The sequence below is a fragment of the Gopherus flavomarginatus genome, chromosome 25 (assembly GCF_025201925.1).
Source record: "Gopherus flavomarginatus isolate rGopFla2 chromosome 25, rGopFla2.mat.asm, whole genome shotgun sequence".
In the NCBI taxonomy this organism is placed as follows: Eukaryota; Metazoa; Chordata; order Testudines; family Testudinidae; genus Gopherus; species Gopherus flavomarginatus.
Window position 1 is genome coordinate 3,745,387 of NC_066641.1, and position 18,825 is coordinate 3,764,211.

The window sequence follows — 18,825 nt, forward strand, 5'->3', positions numbered from 1 at the left end:
TCCTTTCTCTGACTGTGAACGCTCAAAACACCCATCACGCTTCCGGGCTCCAATGACCACACCTAAGATGGCCGCCGGCGCCTGTCCTTAGCCGCCATCTTGGTAGGGTCTCTCCAGTAACCTTCGGGCTTGCAGGGAGAACGGGAGAAACACCCTGATGAGAATGTTCCCCTAAGTCCGCCCAGGCGCCGTGTTCCCCGCAGGCCCCGCTCCGCCTCAGCGCCTGGACGCCACTCCCAAGATGGCGGCAGGGCAGCGTCGTGACGGAAACGGAAGTGGAGGCGCGCGCGGGGCAGTGTGGGAAGTAGCTTGGCGCGTGCATGTGGTGTGCAAGCTACGCGCACCAGTAGCCGAGCCGGGGCCGGGGTGAGTCGGGGACTCAGGGGGAGTGGGGCGATTTGAGGGGGGAATCGCGTGGGGATAGGTGAGAGGGGGTGCGGAGAGTGGGGGAGGGATGAGGGGAACTCGCGTGGGGATTGGTAGGAGTGGGGGGACTCGCGTGGGGGTTAGGGAGGGACTCACATAGGGATTGGTAGGAGTGGGGGGACTCGCGTGGGGGGTGGGTAGGGACTCACACGGGGATTGGTGGGAGGGGGTGCAGGAGTGGGGGAGGGTTGGAGGACCTCGCTTGGGGATTGGTAGGAGTGGGGGGACTCGCGTGGGGGTTAGGGAGGGACTCACGTGGGGATTGGTGGGAGGGGGTGCGGGAGTGGGGGAGGGATGGCGGAACTCGCTTGGGGATTGGTGGGAGTGGGGGGACTCGCGTGGGAGTTAGGGAGGGACTCACGTGGGGATTGGTAGGAATGGGGGGACTCGCGTGGGGGGTGGGTAGGGACTCACACGGGGATTAGTGGGAGGGGGTGCAGGAGTGGGGGAGGGATGGCGGAACTCGCTTGGGGATTGGTGGGAGTGGGGGGGCTCGCGTGGGGGGTGGGTAGGGACTCACACGGGGATTGGTGGGAGGGGGTGCGGGAGTGGGGGAGGGATGGCGGAACTCGCTTGGGGATTGGTAGGAGTGGGGGGACTCGCGTGGGGGTTAGGGAGGGACTCACGTGGGGATTGGTGGGAATGGGGGATAGGTGGGAGGGAGTGCGACGAGTGGGGGAGGGTTCGGAGGAATTTGCATGTGGATTGCTGGGAGAGCAGGGGGAATTGGAGGAATTTATTTCTTCCATAGCTGCTCCCAGCTGGAACCCACCCGGCCCAGCGCTTTCCAGCTGGGTCCCTGGGGGCCTCGCCAGGTGCCCCTCTCCTCCCTGTTCGCCTCCCTGGTGCTGCCCCCGGGCACCCCTGCGGTGCCAGGAGCTGCGCTCCTTTGACTCGGTGTCGGGAGTGCTGGGCTGGAGCCAGCGGGTGCAGATCTGGTCTCCCCACTGGCTGGGGGTCTGACAGATCCTAGCCCAGCTCAGCTGCTGCTCGGGGAGGCCGTGGGTGCGAGTTGCACTGGGGCTTGGGGTCACGATGCGAGGGGGCCGTAGCTAGCCATGTAATAGGTGGCATTCTGCTATCCTGTGGATGGGCAGGACTAAATGAGTTTAGAGTCTTGTCCTGCTGTAGACAGGAGTGTGGCTGGTACTGGGGTCCCTGTGGGGGCCTCGGACAGAGTCGTGTGGTCACTCGCTCCTTGATCCGTAGCAGTCTGCCTTGGAGGGCAGCTGTAGAGAATGGGATGGGAGGGGGGCCTCCCTTCCCCCAGCCCGGTGTTGGGGTGAGTGACGTGCTCCCTGGGGTGCTCAGAGCTGATGAGGGACGAATGAGTTCAACCTGCTGCTGCTTCCCGTTTCTCTGCAGAAGACGTGTGCTGCTGCCTGCGACTGATCGTGGGGCTGCCCCTCCTGCCGGAGAGCGAGCCGAGCCCGTGGGCCTGAGCGAGCCTGCGGGCTCCTTCACCCCCCCAGCATGGGCAAGAAGGGCAAAGTGGGGAAGAGTCGCCGGGACAAGTTCTACCGCCTGGCCAAGGAGACGGGTGAGCGGGGGCGAGGAGCAGTGTCTGCTGAGTTCTGGGGGTGTCTCTGCCCCTCAGCACCCACATCTTACTCTGCCTGGCTGCAGCCTCCCACACGTGGCCTGGCCTGGGCTGTGATCTCCGCCGCACCTCGTTCCGTTGGTTTCCCCACCTCCTGCCCTGCAGCAGCTGCTGGGGCACTGGCGACGGCCCCCCTGGCGCCTGCAGAGTGCCGAGCTGGGACTCACCCAGACCCCCGGAAAGCTCTGACTCTCCTTCCCTTTAGGTTTTCGCTCACGATCCTCCTTCAAGCTGATTCAGCTCAACCGAAAGTTCCAGTTCCTGCCGAAATCCCGCGCGCTGCTGGACCTGTGCGCGGCCCCTGGCGGCTGGTGAGTGACCGGGGCCACGGCTGCCCCGTCAGAACCCAGGGGACGCGGGGGCTGGCGGGGCCCTGGGTGACAGGAGGCAGGAATGTCCTGACTGGCTTGGCAGAGCTCCATCCTGCTCGCTTACACCTTGGGGTGACCCAGAGCCCATGTGCTGCCCTGCCTGCTTCCTGGGCTCTGTCGGTGGCCAGCGAACTGAGTCTTGGGGCAGAAGTGGAATTGTGTGGTGGCCCCACGGCTTAGGGGCAGGACCAGACACTGTCCAACATCCCCACCCCCCGGGCTGGCAAGCAGCCCCAAGCCCCGGGGGACTACCCCAAGCAGGCAGTGGCTGGTGAGAGCTCAGCGCCCAGGCCTGGAGCTGCTGCTGGTGCTTTGCTGGCCCCTCGGGAAGCAGGGGACCCATCTGCCCCCCTGGCCCTGTGTGGGCTGAAGCCCCAGGAAGGCTCCCCACTCTGCCTCTGCCAGGTGAGGTTTTGCAGGTGTCTCCCCATGGAAGATGAGGGCAGAGCCCTTCAGGATAATACAGCCGAGGCAGCGTGGACTGAGCAGAGGCTGCAGCGAGTCGAGGGAGCAGCTCCCAACGCTACCAGGCCCTTCAAGCCGGACCCCCACCCACACACTCTGCCAGTCTCAGACCAGCCCGGTACAGGGGTGACTCCAAACAGCCGTATCCATGGGCTGCGTAGAGACTTGGCGTGCCAGGCCCCAGGGGGTGGGCGCGGAGCCCCGCCCTTCCTGGGTTTCTCCTCTGTCAGAGTCAGTCCTGTGGGGCTCGTCTCCTTTCCTGTGATGGTGCTGGGGCGAAGCGGGGGGACCCCTGTGGGTCATTATGGGGGGGCGAGGCCTTACGCCATGTCTCGCCTTCTCTCCTCTCCACAGGCTGCAGGTGGCCTCCAAGTTCATGCCGGTTTCCAGCCTCATCATTGGTGAGTGAGGGGAGCCGCGGAGAGGGGCAGGACAGGATGCCCGGGGGGCTGGGCCCAGGAGAGAAGGGGCAGTTGCCGAGGGGCTGGTTGGGAGGGAGACCCTGTCCCTCCTGATGGCTGGGGCGGGCGTCACTCCTCATGGGAGTTGGAGGCTGTTGAGAACGGGGCAGCCCCCCTGTTCGGGGCAGGGGTCCGGCAGATGCTGAGTGTCTCTCTCCTAGGGGTGGATTTGGTCCCCATTAAGCCAATCCCCAACGTGGTGACGCTGCAGGAGGACATCACCACGGAGAAGTGTCGCCAGGTAATTCCCACCCCACAATGCCTCTTGAACGCCGACAGTCAGACACTTTAGCATATCTCCCCCGGCCCTGTTTTTGGGGGGATGGAGGGCATCATGTCCACCCACCCCCCAGAGCCCTCTCTGTGGTGGGATCCCCGAGCCACCCACTCCGGTTTCCCTGGGGGGAGTGGGTAGGACCCTTGGGTTTGGCTTAGCCCTGGGATGCAGGTTCTGTAGGCAGGTGGGAGCGTTGGTCTTGGGGTGTCGGAGGAGAGGCCTGGCGTGTGAGGAGGGGCAGCAGGCTCACCCCCTGCCCTCGCCCCCCAGGCCGTGCGCAAGGAGCTGCAGACATGGAAGGTGGACGTGGTGCTGAACGACGGGGCCCCCAATGTGGGGGCCAGCTGGGTGCATGACGCGTACTCCCAAGGTACCTCCCCACTCGCCTGGCGGCCCCGGTCCCTGTGACAGCTGAGGGTTCAGCTCCATCCCTAGTGCCTTGGAGCTGCAGCGTAGCCCCCGAGTCCAGCTCAGCAACCCTGTGTCCCATCACCCCCAGTGCAGGAGCAAAGGGCCCTCTGGGGCCGGCCCAGCTACGAGGGAGCGGGACCCTCCAGCTGTAGCCTGGCACTGTCGGTCTTTTGCTCCTGAGCAGAGAGCGGCAGGAGGCCTGGACTCCGTGGAAGTGTGAGACAGACGCCCCAGGGGAGGGAAAGGAACACACTGCACCAGGCGAGTGTCTCCTCAGCAGGCCCAGGCCTGAGTCCGGCCCAGCCCCGCCCCCTGCCTCATCCTTCCCCATAGGTATCACGACAGGCACCATGGGAACCAGAATCAAGCTGGATCCCGCTCCCTAGCCGTGCCCCAGGCTGCTGTACTTGGAGCCACTGGGAGTGAAGGCTCAACGAGGTTGGCTTTGGCGCTGATCCACCTCCATTCTCCACTCCAGCCAACCTGACGCTCATGGCCCTGAAGCTGGCCTGCGAATTCCTTTCCAAGGGCGGCTGGTTCATCACAAAAGTCTTCCGCTCCCGTGACTACCAGCCCCTCCTGTGGATCTTCCAGCAGTTGTTTCGCAAAGTGCAGGCCACCAAGCCGCAGGCCTCCCGCAACGAGTCGGCCGAGATCTTCGTTGTCTGCCAGGGTGAGCTGGGGCCAGGGGTTGCTGAGTGGGAAGGGAGTGGGGGTTGCTGGCTGACACCTCTGATCCTTTTCTTTTCCCTCTCCCAGGATATCTGTCCCCAGATAAAATTGACAGCAAATTCTTTGATCCCAAATTTGCCTTCAAGGAAGTTGAGATTCAGGCCAAATCTGTGAGCGAGCTGGTGACCAAAAAGAAACCAAAGGTACAAGTGAGCAGTCCGGGGGGGAGTTGGCTGTGAGGGGAGGTCCTTTGGGGCAGGGAGAGCAGCCCCCATGGATGAGGAGAGGGGTCCACAGTTTAGAGTGGGGCTGGGGGAGGCTGTGGCGCTTGGACCCTGCCGAGTGGAGCCTGCTGCTTACTCGTCCCGTCTGGCTAGTAATGTATATGCTTGACGCTTCAAATGAGCTAATTTCCCAAAGCCGAGGAAAACTATGAGTGAAATTGCTCGGGAGGAAAAATGTTGGCAGGAAAATTAATGAAAATTGGGAACCCTTTTAAAAAGGTGCGTTACAGGCCGAAAAGCTATGATTCTACAGTCAAGAAAGAACTTGGCCTAAAATCCCATCCTGGTTCAGTGGTGAAGAGGAAGTGACAATTAGACATAAAAAAGCAATAGATAACACATGGAAAAGGAGAAATGCACAGCAATGTGTATAAATTAGAAGTTATGGAGGGTAGAAAGTTGATAAGGGAAGCTAAAGAGATCAGAGTAAACTCCCTGGCTTGCAGAGCTAAGGATAATAAAGTGTTTAAGGATATTAGGAACAAAATAAATGCTAGCAATTATATAGGCCTATTACACTAAGTGAAGATGGTAAAGTTAATATAGAAAAAGCAGAAAAGTGTTTAATAAACATTTGTGTGTTTGCCAAGAAGCAGGATTATGCTCTCATATTACATGAGTGGTGAAGTACTTTCTAGTCCGTTAGCAACCAAGGTGGATGTTAAAAAGCATCTACTAGGAACAAACATTTTTAAACCAGCAAGTCATTAGCAACCAAAAAGTCCTAAAATAGCTGGCTGAGAAGATCTCTAACCTACTGATGTTAATTAATGTCAATTAATGTGTTGGGGGGGTGCGGGGGGGCTGTCAAACAAACGTGATTTCATTCTTTGAAAAGTACTTGTCTTAGTACTGCGCAACGTTCTAACTGAAAACATAGCGCTGTGCGGTACCTGCAAAGCATGCAGTAAGTGGATTAAGGCCTGGCTAACTAACAGATCTCAAAAGACATCATTCTCTAATGGGCGAGTGTCCAGTGGGCTTCTGCAGGGCCTGGTACTAAGCCTGACCTCATTCAATATTTCATCAGCCTGGAAGCAAATAGCAAACATGCAGCTGAGCCAAAGATTTATGGAGTGAGGCATAGCGATTGGGACAGGGTGGTCTATGGAGCGATCAGGATCGCTGGCTGAACTGGATCTATTCAAACCCCAGGTGTTTTAATACAGCCAAAAGCAAGGTCATGTGTCTAGGGCCGTCCCTGCAGGATGGGGGCCTGCGTCCTGGAAAGCCAGGATCCTGGACAGGACCTAGGAGTCATTGTGGACAAGCAGATGCCTGTGAGCTCCCGGGATGATGCTGATGTGACCCATGGCTGTGTCAAGAGGGGAGTCAGAGCAGATTTCTGTACGGCGCTGCTGGGACCGACGCTGGAGACTGCACCCGGGTCTGGGGCCTGCATTCAACAAGGATGTTGACGTATTAGGGTGCAGAAAAGAGCCACAAAAGCGATTTGAGGGCTGGCAAAAAGGCCGGAGAGTGAGGCACACAGAGCTCTGTATGTTTCGCTGATCACAGAGCAGACTGAGAGTTGACCTGACTTGATGACAGTGATTTGATCTTGATGGGGAGAAAATACTGGCAACTGACGGGCTCATTAAGGGCAACAGGCAGAACGAGAACCCCTGGCTGGAAGCTGACGTTAGACATGTTCAAGTTAGAAATGAGGCAGGACGTGTACCCCGAGCGGGCAATTGGCCATTGGAACAAACTGCCCAGGGAAAGGAGGGGGCCCCATCTCGCTGTCGTCAGCTCCAGGCTGGAGGCACCACAAGCCGTTGGGCTCCGTGAGGGAGGAAGTGAAACGGCTGGGCTAAGCTGATCTAATGACCCCAGCTGGGAATCTATGGCTCTGACCCCGTCCTCCTGTCTTGCAGGCGGAGGGATACGCAGAAGGCGACACGACGCTCTATCACCGCTTCACGCTGATGGATTTCCTCAAGGCCCCCAACCCTGTGGATTTCCTCTCCAAGGCCAATGAGGTGAGTGCCCAGGGCCTGGCCGGACCCCGTGGGAGCGGAGCAGGGAGAGTCACCCATCCTGGGCTTGGCTCAGCCCCTCTGCTGGACGCCTGCAGTGTGCTTAGCAGCACCCAGGGGCTTGCTGGTGGGACCCACGGCCCTGACCTTGGGCTTAGGGCAGGGGAAGGGTTGCGGAGGCTGCTGGGCCTTGGGAAGGAGACAGCTGCAGCCTTTCCTCCTTGGCTCCTGTGCAGATCATGCTGGGGGACAGCGAGCTGGAGCGGCACAGCGCCACCACCGAGGAGCTGCGCCAGTGCTGCCGGGACATCCGCGTGCTGGGCCGCAAGGAGCTCAGGTACCGGGGAGTGAGGGCACGCGGCCTGGGCTTGGGGAGTCCGACACGGCCTGGGGGCTGGTTCTAACTCGCTGTCTCTCTGCTCAGGGCCCTGCTGAACTGGAGGACAAAGCTCCGTCGCTTTATGGCCAGGAAGCTGAAGGAGCAGGCCAAGGAGCTGGACATCAGGTAGGAGGAGAAAAGTGGCTTCCAAAATCTGCAACTGCCCCCTCCACGCACACCAGGGGGCGCTGTGACATTGGGCACGCCATAGCTCGTGCCCGCCAGCTGCTGGTGCTGGGGAGCTTGGCCCAGGGTTGGCTGGATGGGGCAGGGCCTGGCTGAGTGACTCCATCTTCTGGCAGCTTGAGCTCCGGCGAGGAGGAGGAGGGCGGCGAGGAGGAGGCTGGGAAGACGTCGGGAGCAGCTGGGGCTGGAGCCACAGAGGAGGAGGAGATGGAGCTGAGGCTGGCGGAGCTGAAGGCAGAGGAAGTGGCTGAGCTGAAGAGGTGAGTGCTGCCCTCCCCAGGGGATCTGGGCACCCAGGAGTGGGGGAAGCTTAGCGCTGGAAGCTCCTGCTATGCTGCAGGCATGTGATGGGCCCGTCCTCAGCTGGGCTGGGGGGTCCAGCCAGCAGAAATGCTGCAGGGAGCTCTCCTTTGCCCCACACGGGCATCCCCCCCAGTACCCATTTACCCTGCGTACCCCCATGGCGCCTCTCCCTGACCCCCTCGTCTCAGACCTGTTTCTGGGAGCAGTTTCCTTTGGGCTCAGGACCTCTGCCCTTCCCAGGGACCCAAGCCCAGCTCAGACACTCGCCCACCCCAGCCTGTGAGGGAAGCAGAGACCCTGAGTGCTTGGGCCAGTCACTCCAGAGCTGGGAATAGAACCCAGGAGTCCTGCCAGCCAGGCCTTCTCTGACATCCCCCCGCCTACCTAGAGACCCGGCTCCATGTGTCCCCGGCAGCAGCTGGAGCTCACTGCCTGGTGGCAGCCATGCTGCCCCTCGGGCTGCCCAGTGCTCTGCGCCAGCAGCCAGGGAGGCACCTTGCGGGTGGGGGGATGGTGCCCCTTCCCCCATGACTGTGCAGCTGAGAGCGCTACGAGCCGAACCCCACAGCACGGGGTCTCCATCTGGGGCCGCAGTCGGACAGGCCTGCTGGGAGGCAGGCTGGGGCAGCCGGGCTCCCATCCCCGCGACGGCAGCTGTGGGGCGCTGGCTGCAGCGTGACACCCCTCCCCCGGTGGGCTCCCCCCAGGAAGAAGAAGAAGATCCTGAAGGAGCAGCGGAAGCAACGTGAGCGCATCGAGCTGAAGATGGACCTGCCGGGCGTCTCCATCGCGGACGAGGGCGAGACTGGCATGTTCTCCCTCCGAACCATCGGCAAGGCCCGGGTGAGGCTGTGGGGGCGGCAGCTGGCTCCCCACTGGCGTGACGGCCCATGTCTGCTCGAGGCAGAGCCGAGGGATTGGTGCGGCTCGGGCATAGGGCAGGCCCCAAGGGAGTGAGCGGGGCTAGGAGAGTGGTGAGTGGGGGCACTCCAGGGGTGTTGGCGAAGCCAGGTGGAGACTGGGCTGGGAGAGCGGCAGGGGCGGAAGAGGAGGCAGGATGATTTGATTTCTGTGGAGCCTGGCTCCTGACCCTCGCTCCCTGGTCCTCAGCTGCTGAACGAGGTGGCCAGGGGCGACATGGCGTCTGCGGACGCCTTCCTGCACGTGCTGCACGAGGACGACGACGTGGCCCTCTCGGAGCAGGACGACGCGGACGAGGTGTCTCTGGCCAGCGACCTGGGCTCGGACGAACTGGCCGATGTCGAGGAGCGGCTGCAGGAAGCCAAGCGGGGGCTGGGCCCAAAGAGGTCAGAGCCATTGTGGGGGAGCGGGGGGCAGGTGAGGGATCCTGGGAGCTGCAGTAAACTCCTCCCGCTTGCAGCAGCTTGGGGGCCAGCTTGGCCATGAGTAGGGCACTGCCAGATTCACGGCCGTGAAAAACGTGTCACATAAGATGAAATCTGGTCTCCCTTGTAATAACATCTGGTCTGTGGTGAACTTTTACCCTAAGCAGTGCTTTGCAAACGGCCTCCCGACCCGGAAGGGGGTCGTGGCATTGCCACTCCTACTTCTGTGCTGCCTGCGACGGCTGCTGGCTGGCTGCCCGGTTCTGAAGGCAGCACCGAAGTGAGGGTGGCATGGTATTGGGGGGTCGTCACTTTTGGGGCACGGGGCAGCATGGGCTTTACATCTTTTACCATTTTTAAACACACGTTCGTGCTTTGTTACAACACCGTGAAAGTTATGTATCTAACTGGGACAGTCGAGCTTTTAAAAACGCTATGAGTGAAATTTACAAAAACCATGAATTTGGTGGGGTGCTGGGCAGGGGACAGCCTCTCTACTCTGGGCTCCCACTAGGGGGTGCTGTGACTGGCTAGGATGATGACCTGGCGGACGGAGTTGGCCTGCCTGGCCCTTAACCCTCGCAGCTCCACTGTGGTGGGAAGCTCTGCCCTTTCCTAGGGGTTGGAGCCAGGTGGGCAGCTAAGTGCCCTGCCCCAGGGAGCCCTGTGTGAAGCAGCCGGCTGCCCCCGCCGGGTCCCGGTCCGTGGCCCCCAGGGCTGAGGGTGCCCGGCTGCCCCTGCCGGGTCCCGGTCCGTGGCCCCCAGGGCTGAGGGTGCCCGGCTGCCCCTGCCGGGTCCCGGTCCGTGGCCCCCAGGGCTGAGGGTGCCCGGCTGCCCCCACCGGGTCCCGGTCCGTGGCCCCCAGGGCTGAGCGCGCCCGTCTGGCTGTGTTGCAGAGGGACCTTCCAGCAGCCGGTGGAGGAGGAGGGGGAAGAGAATCCCCTGCTGGTGCCCCTGGAGGAGAAGTCGGTGCTGGAGGAGAGGCAGACCAACCTGTGGTTCGGGAAGGTGAGAGCCCTCACTGGCCGGGAAGTGCCAGGCCCCGAGGTGGGGGGTGTCCCAGCCCCTGTGCAGCTGCTCCAGCCTCACCTGGGCCCACCTGCCCTCTGCTGGCTGGAGCAAGGTCTGCGCTGGCTCTGGCCTGTCGCCCTCTGGTGGGAGCACAGCGTGTGTGAGCCGTGGTGCTAATGGCTGGCAGGAGACTCTTGAGCTCCCCCAGGGAGGCCTGGCTGAGGCTGGGGAGTTACAGGGGCCAGAGTTTCCCCACATGGGCCGCAGGGACCCCAAGGATGGGGGGAGAAGAGAGAGCGCAGTGAAAGCCCACGCGCAAGGGCCTGCGTCCTTGCCTCAAACATCCCCTCACTCCCAGCTCCCCACGTGTCTCCCCCCTGCCACCCTGCCAGCTCCCCACATATCTTCCCCTACCCCACATCCCTGCCAAGCTCCTGCCATTCATGTATCTCCTGCTGCCCACCCCCCCCACCTCCCGCTGCTCAGCCCTGCCCTCTGTGACCAACTCCTCCTCCTCCCTAGGAGGTCTTTGCTGGCATTGAGGACGACGCGGACGAGGCCCTGGAGATCAGCCAGGCGCAGGTCCTGTCCGAGAGGAAGGAGCCACCGGCAGGTGAGAAGGGGGCCGTGGCGTGGTGCGCGGGGCCAGCTTTCGCTGGGGATGGCGCCTGGCAGGGTTGCCTCCCCATTCTGAACTCTGGGGTATGGATGTGGGGACCCGCTTAAAAAGCTCCTAAACTTATTTTTACCAGCTTAGGTTTAAAACTTCCCCAAGACACAAATTTCTTCCTTGCCCTTGGTATCGCTGCCACCACCAAGTGATTTAAACAAACGTTCGGGGAGGGCCACTTGGAGCCCTGCCTCTCCCAAAATATCTCCCCAAGCCCCTACCCCCCTTTCCTGGGGAGGCTTGAGAATAATATTCTCACCAATTGGTTGTAAAGTGAGCACAACTCCCCCCCCCCCCCCTTGGGTCTTTGGGACACTGAAAAACAGGTTCTTAAAAGACGTTTATTTTAGAAAACAGATAAAAGATTCACCTCTGTAAGATCAGGATGGAAGATAACTTTACAGGATAACAAAAAGATTCAAAACACAAGAGGATTTCCTTGCTGTTACTTACTGTTTCTGTGATATTAGATGCTTAGTTCAAATATGGCTCGGGGAGATGAGTTTTCCCTGCTCTGGTTCCTCGCTGCCCCGGAGAGAACAAAGGAACAAAAACCTTCCCCCACAGATTTGAAAGTATCTTCTCCCCATGCTGGTCCCTTTGGTCAGGTGCCAGCCAGGTTATCTGAGCTTCTTAACCTCTTCCAGAGTAAGGTGGGATTTTATGCTACCCGTAGCTGTATGTTTATGACAGTGCCCCTGGCAGCCAAACCTGAGAGGGAGTTGGGCCCCCATTGTCCAGGCAAGGAACTGGCCACGGGGTCACAGAAGCAATTGGAGCCCTGGATCCCTGACCTGCTCTCAGGAGCGGCTGGTGAAACGTGCTCTACCCTGCCTCACCCTCCCCAGGGAAAGGGGCCCAGCCAAAGGGGGCAGAGCGCAGGGCTCCCTTGAAGGTAGCAGGCCGGCCCCAGGCTGTCCGTCCAGCCCGTGTGGCTCGGGCCCCGGGAAGCAGGATTCTCCCTTATCAGCTGCAATGCTTCTCTCGGCCATGAGCACCCTTGGGGCCCCCCAGTCCACCTCACCCACTGGCCTTGCTTGTCACACCCAGGCAACGTGAAAGGGAAAGGGCAGAAGAAGCTGCTCTCATCCCAGGAGGAAGGTGCAGCGGAAGTGGGGCCCAGGGCAGCCGTGGGGACTGGTCCCAGCAAAGCCCAGGGTGGGGGGAGCAGCAGCGAGGACGACTCTGACAGCAGCAGCGACGAGGAGAGGTGAGGAGCCAAAAGGGGGCGCTGGCCTGCCCAGTGTGGGGGAGGGGTGGGTGTAGCCAGGGGCCCGGGTCACCAGATTCTATGCAGTGGGAGGGATGAGCTGGGAGGGGGCTTCCCCATCGCCTTGGGGGGCACTGCGTGAGCGGCAGTGACATCTCCTCTCTTCCCCCCAGGGAGACATCGCAGAAGGGAAGGAAGCGGGCACTGGCCGAGCCAGGTGGCTTTGAGGTGGTGCCCATTGAGGACCCAGGTGAGTTGAGTGAGGGCTGTGTGCAGGGAAAGGCAGCCCTGCTGGGGCGTCTGCACCCCTGGCACCAGCATGGAGCTCAGGGCTAGGTGGGGGGCACAGGCCCAGCTGGCGGCGGAGGGCATAAGGCCATGGAAGTTTCTACTCCTGGGGAAATTCTGTGCAAAATTTATGTGCCCCACAGATTTCTTTGCTTCCCTGCAGAAAAATGACTTTCTGATGGGGAAGCAAAGGGAAGCCCCAAGAGTGGCCCCAGCGATATGTTTCGGGTGCCCAGGGCAGCTGGCAGAGGTAAATTACTGTGGGATGGGGGTGGGACTGGGGAAGACCCAGCTCGTGGCTCCTACCCTGTGCTCGGCTCGGCTGCTAGTCCCGGCTGGGCTGGGTAGGACGGGATTTCCTCTTCCCGTGCACGGCATCTGGGGCTATCAGAGCCACCCCAAATTTCTCCCCCGGCTGCAGGAAGCTCTGTAAACTCCCCACTCCCACCCCCACCTGCGCGTCCTGCACCCGCCGCTCCTCAGCTGCTGGGGATGGATCCCTGTACAGGGAGCTGCTCCCCCATCTGCCCAACCCCCATGCATCCAGATCCCTCCATACCCAGACCCTCCCACTGAGTGTCTCTCACCCCCCACTCAGAACCCCCTCCGGATGAGCACCACTCCCTCTGCACCTGGATCTCCACCCCACTGAGCCACCCAGACCCTCCTCTGCTGAGCCCCAACCACCTTCACCTAGATCCCTCTGCAGGGTCCTATTGCACCTAGAACCCCCAACAAACCCCTGTGCCTCCAGATCCCTCGCTGAGCCGCCCGCACCCAGATTGCCTCACACAGAACCCTCTCACCCCACACCTGGATCCCCCCACACTGAGCCCCTCCACACTTGGATTCTGCTGGGCTGAGCCTGCCAGCCCACCCTGGCATGGAGGGACAGGGCCCTGGGGTGTTTCTGGGGAAGGGCTGGTCCTCGTGCTGTGTCAGGGTTGGGTGCAGCCTCACTGCTGAGTCCATGTCCCCGGGGGGAGCTGCAGGGTGATCTGCCACCTCTGCAGCCAGAGGCCTCTGCTCCCCAAGGCCAGGCTGGAGCCTTCCACAATGGTTTGGTGCACAATGCGCTCGGGAGCGACCAGTTTCATATACGAAGCCGCCAGGGGTGGCTGGGAGGGTTTGTAGCAGCCTGAGCCCTGACATGCCCGTCTTCTGCCCCCAGTGAAGAGGGCCCGTGTCCTGGATGCGGAGGGGCTTGCGCTGGGGTCTGTCATTGCCACCTCCAGGAAAGCCAAGCGAGACCTGATTGACGACTCCTTCAACAGGTACCGGGGGCAGCAGGCAGTGCGTGGTGCTGGTGGCCAGCTGGCCTGGGCGGGCCCTTGGGGGGTCAGCTGTGATTTTGAGGGGCCCATCCCCCCTTGGTTTCTCTCTCTTGGGGAGAGAACGAGGTGTGTTGCGGGAGGGGAGGGATCCCTCATTTGACCCCTTCTCTCCTGCCGTGTGGGCGTGAGCTGTGTCCGGCAATCACTTCCCGTGGGGGTGGTCTCTGTCCGTTAGCCCCGGGGGGGAGGGGCCAGGCCTCTGCCTGTCCGTGGGGCCTGCCCTCACCTGTTGGGCCCCCCTCCCCCCAGGTATGCCTTTAACGAGGAGGATGGGGAGCTGCCCGAGTGGTTCCAGCAGGAGGAGCAGCAGCACCGCCGGAAGCAGCTGCCTCTGGACCGGCAGACGGTGGAGGAATACCGGCAGCGCTGGCGCCAGATCAACGCCCGCCCCATCAAGAAGGTGGCAGAGGCCAAAGCCCGGAAGAAGCGGCGGGTAAGTGAGCCGCACGGCTGGCGTCCCTGGGCGGGGTTTCCCTTCCCTCACCCTCTCCTCTCGCTGCCTGGCGGGGCCGCCAGCCACCCCCTGACCTCTCCCATCTCCCCCAGCTGCTGAAGAAGATGGAGCAGATGAAGAAGGCGGCGGAGGCTGTGGTGAGCACGGTGGATATTTCGGAGCGTGAGAAGGTGGCCCAGCTACGCAGGTGAGTTACGAGGTCGGGCTGTACGGCATGGGCAGAGGGTGGTCGGATCTCTCAGAACAAGCCGGGCCAGGCTGGCATACGACCATGAGGCTAGGCAGGCTGCCAGAGCCGCATCAGGAGGTTCCTGAGGGGTCGTTTCTGCTCCCCACCGCTGCCTTGGCCAGGCCACTGCTGCTTGGGGCCCTAGTGCTGGGTAGTGGCATCGAGCCGGGGGGTTCTGAGAAGAGGGTTGTGCAGCCAGTGACCTGGGAGGGCGGGGGGCTGGCTGGACGGGGGCTGGGGAGGCAGCTGAGAACAAAGGCGGGGGTCAGACAGGAAGGGGGTCCCCATGTTTTTCTGAGGCTGCGGCCCTGTAGCGCAGGGCTGCTTCCAGGGCTGTGGAGCCGGGGGCTCAACCCAGTGCTGTTTGTGCCCCAGGAAGCGTGTGGAGTCCAGGGCTGGGAGTTGCTCCCAGCAGCTGTCGCATTGACACCCCCTGGGCTGGCCGGGAGGGCGGGTCTCTGCTCTAACCTCTCTCCCCTCTCCTCTGGCAGCATCTACAAGAAGGCCGGCCTGGGGAAGGAGAAGCGGCAGGTCACCTACCTGGTAGCCAAGAAGGGGGTCGGCCGGCATGTGCGGCGTCCCGCAGGGGTCAAGGGGCACTTCAAGGTGGTGGACAGTCGCATGAAGAAGGACATGAGGGCTCAGAAAAGCAAAGAGAAGACGAGACGGCGCCGCAAGTGAGGACTCTGCCTCGAGGGCTGGGCATGGCCGGCGCCTGGCACCCTGTGCCAGGCTGGGGTGGCTGGACAGCCCACGTGCCAGGCCTGGGCCTGGCTCCGTGTGACTCTGGACACCCTGACCCTGTTCCGAGCCCTCGGCTCCTCAGCCAGAGGAGGAGAGAGTCACGCTCTGGATCATGAGGTCACTTCCTGTCTGCAGCCTTGCGGGAACCGCCTCTGCCAGCTTCAGCTTCGTGGGGCCACTGCCCTTCCAAGGGTTGCTGTGTGGCAGATAATTGGCTAGCCCTGGTCATGTGTTGCCCCTCCAGAATTGACAGATGTGATGAGACTCCCCAGGGAGACAGCCGCACTCCGTACATCCACCTTCCAGCCGCACCCTCACTGCGTGTGGGTCCCAGTCCCCGCGAGAGCAGGGCCAGGAGGTGACTCTTGCTTTCAGCCAGGCGTCCCATGCTGGGCCAACCCCTGTGCAGTCCGGAGCCTGGCCCAGAGCAGGGGCCTGCTCTTGCCGGCGGAGCAGGGGTTCACTGGGAAAGCAGGAGCCAAAGCTGGGCAGAGGGAGGCATCCCTGTCCCTGGGGCTTTCTCAGCTCCCCTGTCTGGGCTCCCTGGGGGCAGCTGCTCTCCTGGCTTGCTCTGAAATTAAACCCTGTTCTCTGGGCCTGTTTGCTGTTTCCCACGGCTTTCCCAGCCTGTTTGTTAGCTCTGGGGCTGGGTGTCTCTTTCGGCCTCCTGGCTGCAGTACCAGCAGGACACTGGGGCAGGTGCAGCTGCCAGCATCAGATGGGGCAGCTCCCCAGACAAGCTGTGGCCTCTCCCCTTGAGGCTTTGTCCCAGCCCTGCCCATCTCAATAAGGGACTTGAGAGAAAGGCCTGAATTGTGGCTTCTGGGGGCCAGTGGGGCGGTAGCTACTGGGATGGGGGAGGTCAGTAGGCCTGGGACAGAGGCCAGAACCCAGGCTCTGTTGCCAAGTGTGGGGGGAAGTGCAGAGATCTGTTTCTCCTACTCTGGGCAGAGGCATCAGTGTGGAGTTGAGGGCAGGGCGGGAGGGATGTCCTTGGGCTCTGTTTTGGTGTCTCTTCACTGAAACGACTTGGCTTCGTTCTCTCCCCGAGTCTCGTGGCAGGTCCAGACGGGGACACCAGCTCAGTGACATGAGGGTCCCTGCACTGTGAGCTCTTGGGAGGCTGCCGTAGGATCTTAGCTGGGGGTGAGAGCACTGTGGCGCAGCCACCCTTAGATTGGGCGTTTCCCAAGTACCTGACTGCAACTAAAGGCTTTAACATGGCTTTGTGCGTGGAGCTTCTGGATTTTTGTTTTTGTTTTAAAAAGCCCCTAATTGGAACCCTACTGCCCCTCTACACAGGTCAGCAGCAGGGCTGGAGCCTTTAGACCAACTGCACAGACCTGTCACTTCAGCCAGCGGAGCAGCTGATAGCAGTAGAAGGCTGTTGTCCTCCATGTAGACCACTCACTGGAGGGGAGAAAGGAGACTTCGCCCTTCACCAGGGGGGTTTCACAGCAGTGGGAAATGGAGAACGAAGGCGGTCAGGGTTCCATTCCAGGTGCTGGGGGGAGCGTTCTCTAGTGGTTCTAGCTCTGTCCCCTCTGACTTCTGCCACCGCCTGTCCCCACATCTTCCTCACCTGTGTGTGTCCTGGTCCCAGTTCCTTCTCTTCCACGCTGCCTGGGCTCCAGCAGCAGGAGTGTGGAGATCACAGCGGACACGTTTCCTGCTCTGTCTTTCGGGTGCCCAGCCACCACTGTGGTCTCTGGCTCAGTCATTCTATGGGCTGGGGCACACAGTCAGGCCGGTGCTAAGTCGGGAGAGCAGAGAGGATGCTCGGGGCAGGGGCAGTCTTGGGAGAACTTAGCTGTAAAACAGACAAGTCTCTGTGGAGCATGTGCAAACTGAGTTGTTTTTAGAGACTCATAACTCGGCCAAATTTTGACATGGGCTTCAACATCCCTGCTCCAATGCCAGAGCTCAACAAAACACTGGCAGGAGTCTTTAACCAGGGCAAATGGCTGTGTTTTTCCAAACTAGCAGAGCCATGTTACGTGACACCAGCTCAGAAATAAAATGACTGGCAGACACGGCGGGAACCCAGTTTCAACCAACTGCATCTAGGGCCTTAGACTGGGATCTGTCAGGCTCCTGGCACCAGCTTGGCCTCTGGTTTGCGAAGTCTCTCAGGCCACGAGCAGAGCCTGGGCTGAAGGAGTCCATGGCTCCTGCTGTGCTGCTGGTGGCCTAGAGAGGCTGAGCACGGGCCCAGCAGTCTGGTAGCTGATGTTCTGGGCTGTGCCTGTGTTGAGGATGGGAGGCAGCCGTGCAAAGGATCAGCCGCTTTAGACAGATGCTGATTGGCTCCTTGGGCCATCCCCCACGGCTGCCTGCAGTGGTTTTGCTCACACCCTGTTTGGCATAGTTCTGTGCACCACCTTGATCACTGCTCCCTTGTGTCCCCTACCCCGGCTCCATGAGCCCCGCCCGTCTGTCACTCCAGCTGCAGATTGTTAAGCGGTCAAGTTTGTCTCCTCAGCTAGTCTTACCTGCTGTCTCGCACAGGTCCCTAAGTTGCAGCCAGCCAGCACCTGGAATCAGCCCAAACTCTGTCCTCAGCAGGTGAAACTTGTGTGGCACCAGTGGGACTGAGGTGGCATCAGTGCCTGAGGCCCCTGCAATGGCAGGAAACTGAGTGGGCTGTAGCCATGCAGCTGTCTGACGCTGAAGGTGGAAAAGTCGCTGACGCTGTGCTTTCCTTGAGAAAAGTCAGGTGCCTAGAAGACACCCCGTGATCGCAGCTGTGGATTCCTGCCCGGCCTTGTCCCAGGGAACAGGCATCAGCTTGCTGCAGGAAGCTGCATGGAGCACCCAGCTGCCAGGGCCTGGCAGTGGGGCCCTCAGTAAAAGAAATACATCCCCCACCAGCTGCTGTAGGGAAAGAGGGGGCAGGTGCCCCAGGCTGGGTCCTGCACCTTCCACCGCGGGCTCCAGAGCAGCTGCATTTGAGATGGTTGTGAACATTGCACTAGTGGCCCTAGGTGACTCACAGTGTGTGAGCCCCCAGGGAGCTGCCACAGCCTCCCCTCCCCCAGCTCAGCACCAGTTGCTGCCTGGCACCTGATCACAATCTCCTTAAAGATGGGCTCAAACCAGCCCCCCACAACTGATTTCAAGGTGGAGGAAGCTGCTGGCTCTGCCTGCTGTGGACCCACAGGAACTTCACTAGGGCACTGACGAAGTGGGAATGTTCTTGATGTGTTATTTGAATGCCGAGTGGGGAGTATTGACCTGGGAAGTTGCAGGGGAGTTGGGACGGCAGGCATTGGGAAGGGAGCGTACCTGAGCATGTAACCTGAGAACCCAGGAGGGGGGTTGGAGGCCAGGTAACACCTCTGCCCAGGAAACTGGACAAAGGACACAAAGGCTGGGGAAGGAACCGGGGGGAGGCTGAGTGAGAGGCTGGAGGGACTTTGTTTGGAGCTGGCTGGGAAATGGAGAGAGGAGCCCCGACGGGGCTTGGGCTTCCCAACGGGGCTGTGGCCTCCCTGGGGTCCCAGATGGGCCTAAGTAAACGGGGTCTTGTTGTCTGTACTGGCAAGACCTGTCTTGGACTGTGTTCCTGTCGTCTAAATAAACCTGTTTTACTGGCTGGGTGAGAGTCATGGTGAATGGCAGGAATCCGGGGGTGCCGGGCCTAGTCTCTCCCCACACTGCGACAACTGGTGGTAGCGGCTGGATCTACTGCACCCTGTGAATGGCACTTCTTGCACTAAGTGACT

General features: G+C 61.1%; 1 protein-coding gene across 1 annotated transcript; it reads left to right on the plus strand.

Moving 5' to 3' along the window:
- Positions 1-272: 272 nt before the first annotated feature.
- Positions 273-16,324, plus strand: FTSJ3 (FtsJ RNA 2'-O-methyltransferase 3). Its single transcript, XM_050934930.1, has 22 exons — positions 273-366; positions 1,792-1,966; positions 2,232-2,337; positions 3,217-3,263; positions 3,485-3,564; positions 3,871-3,970; positions 4,490-4,684; positions 4,771-4,886; positions 6,845-6,949; positions 7,183-7,283; positions 7,371-7,451; positions 7,628-7,771; positions 8,522-8,657; positions 8,925-9,121; positions 10,057-10,168; positions 10,694-10,784; positions 11,892-12,051; positions 12,225-12,301; positions 13,511-13,613; positions 13,923-14,106; positions 14,220-14,314; positions 14,848-16,324. The coding sequence occupies exons 2-22, from the start codon at positions 1,900-1,902 to the stop codon at positions 15,035-15,037; spliced, it is 2,487 nt and encodes an 828-aa protein (XP_050790887.1). The 5' UTR covers positions 273-366; positions 1,792-1,899; the 3' UTR covers positions 15,038-16,324.
- Positions 16,325-18,825: the final 2,501 nt, after the last annotated feature.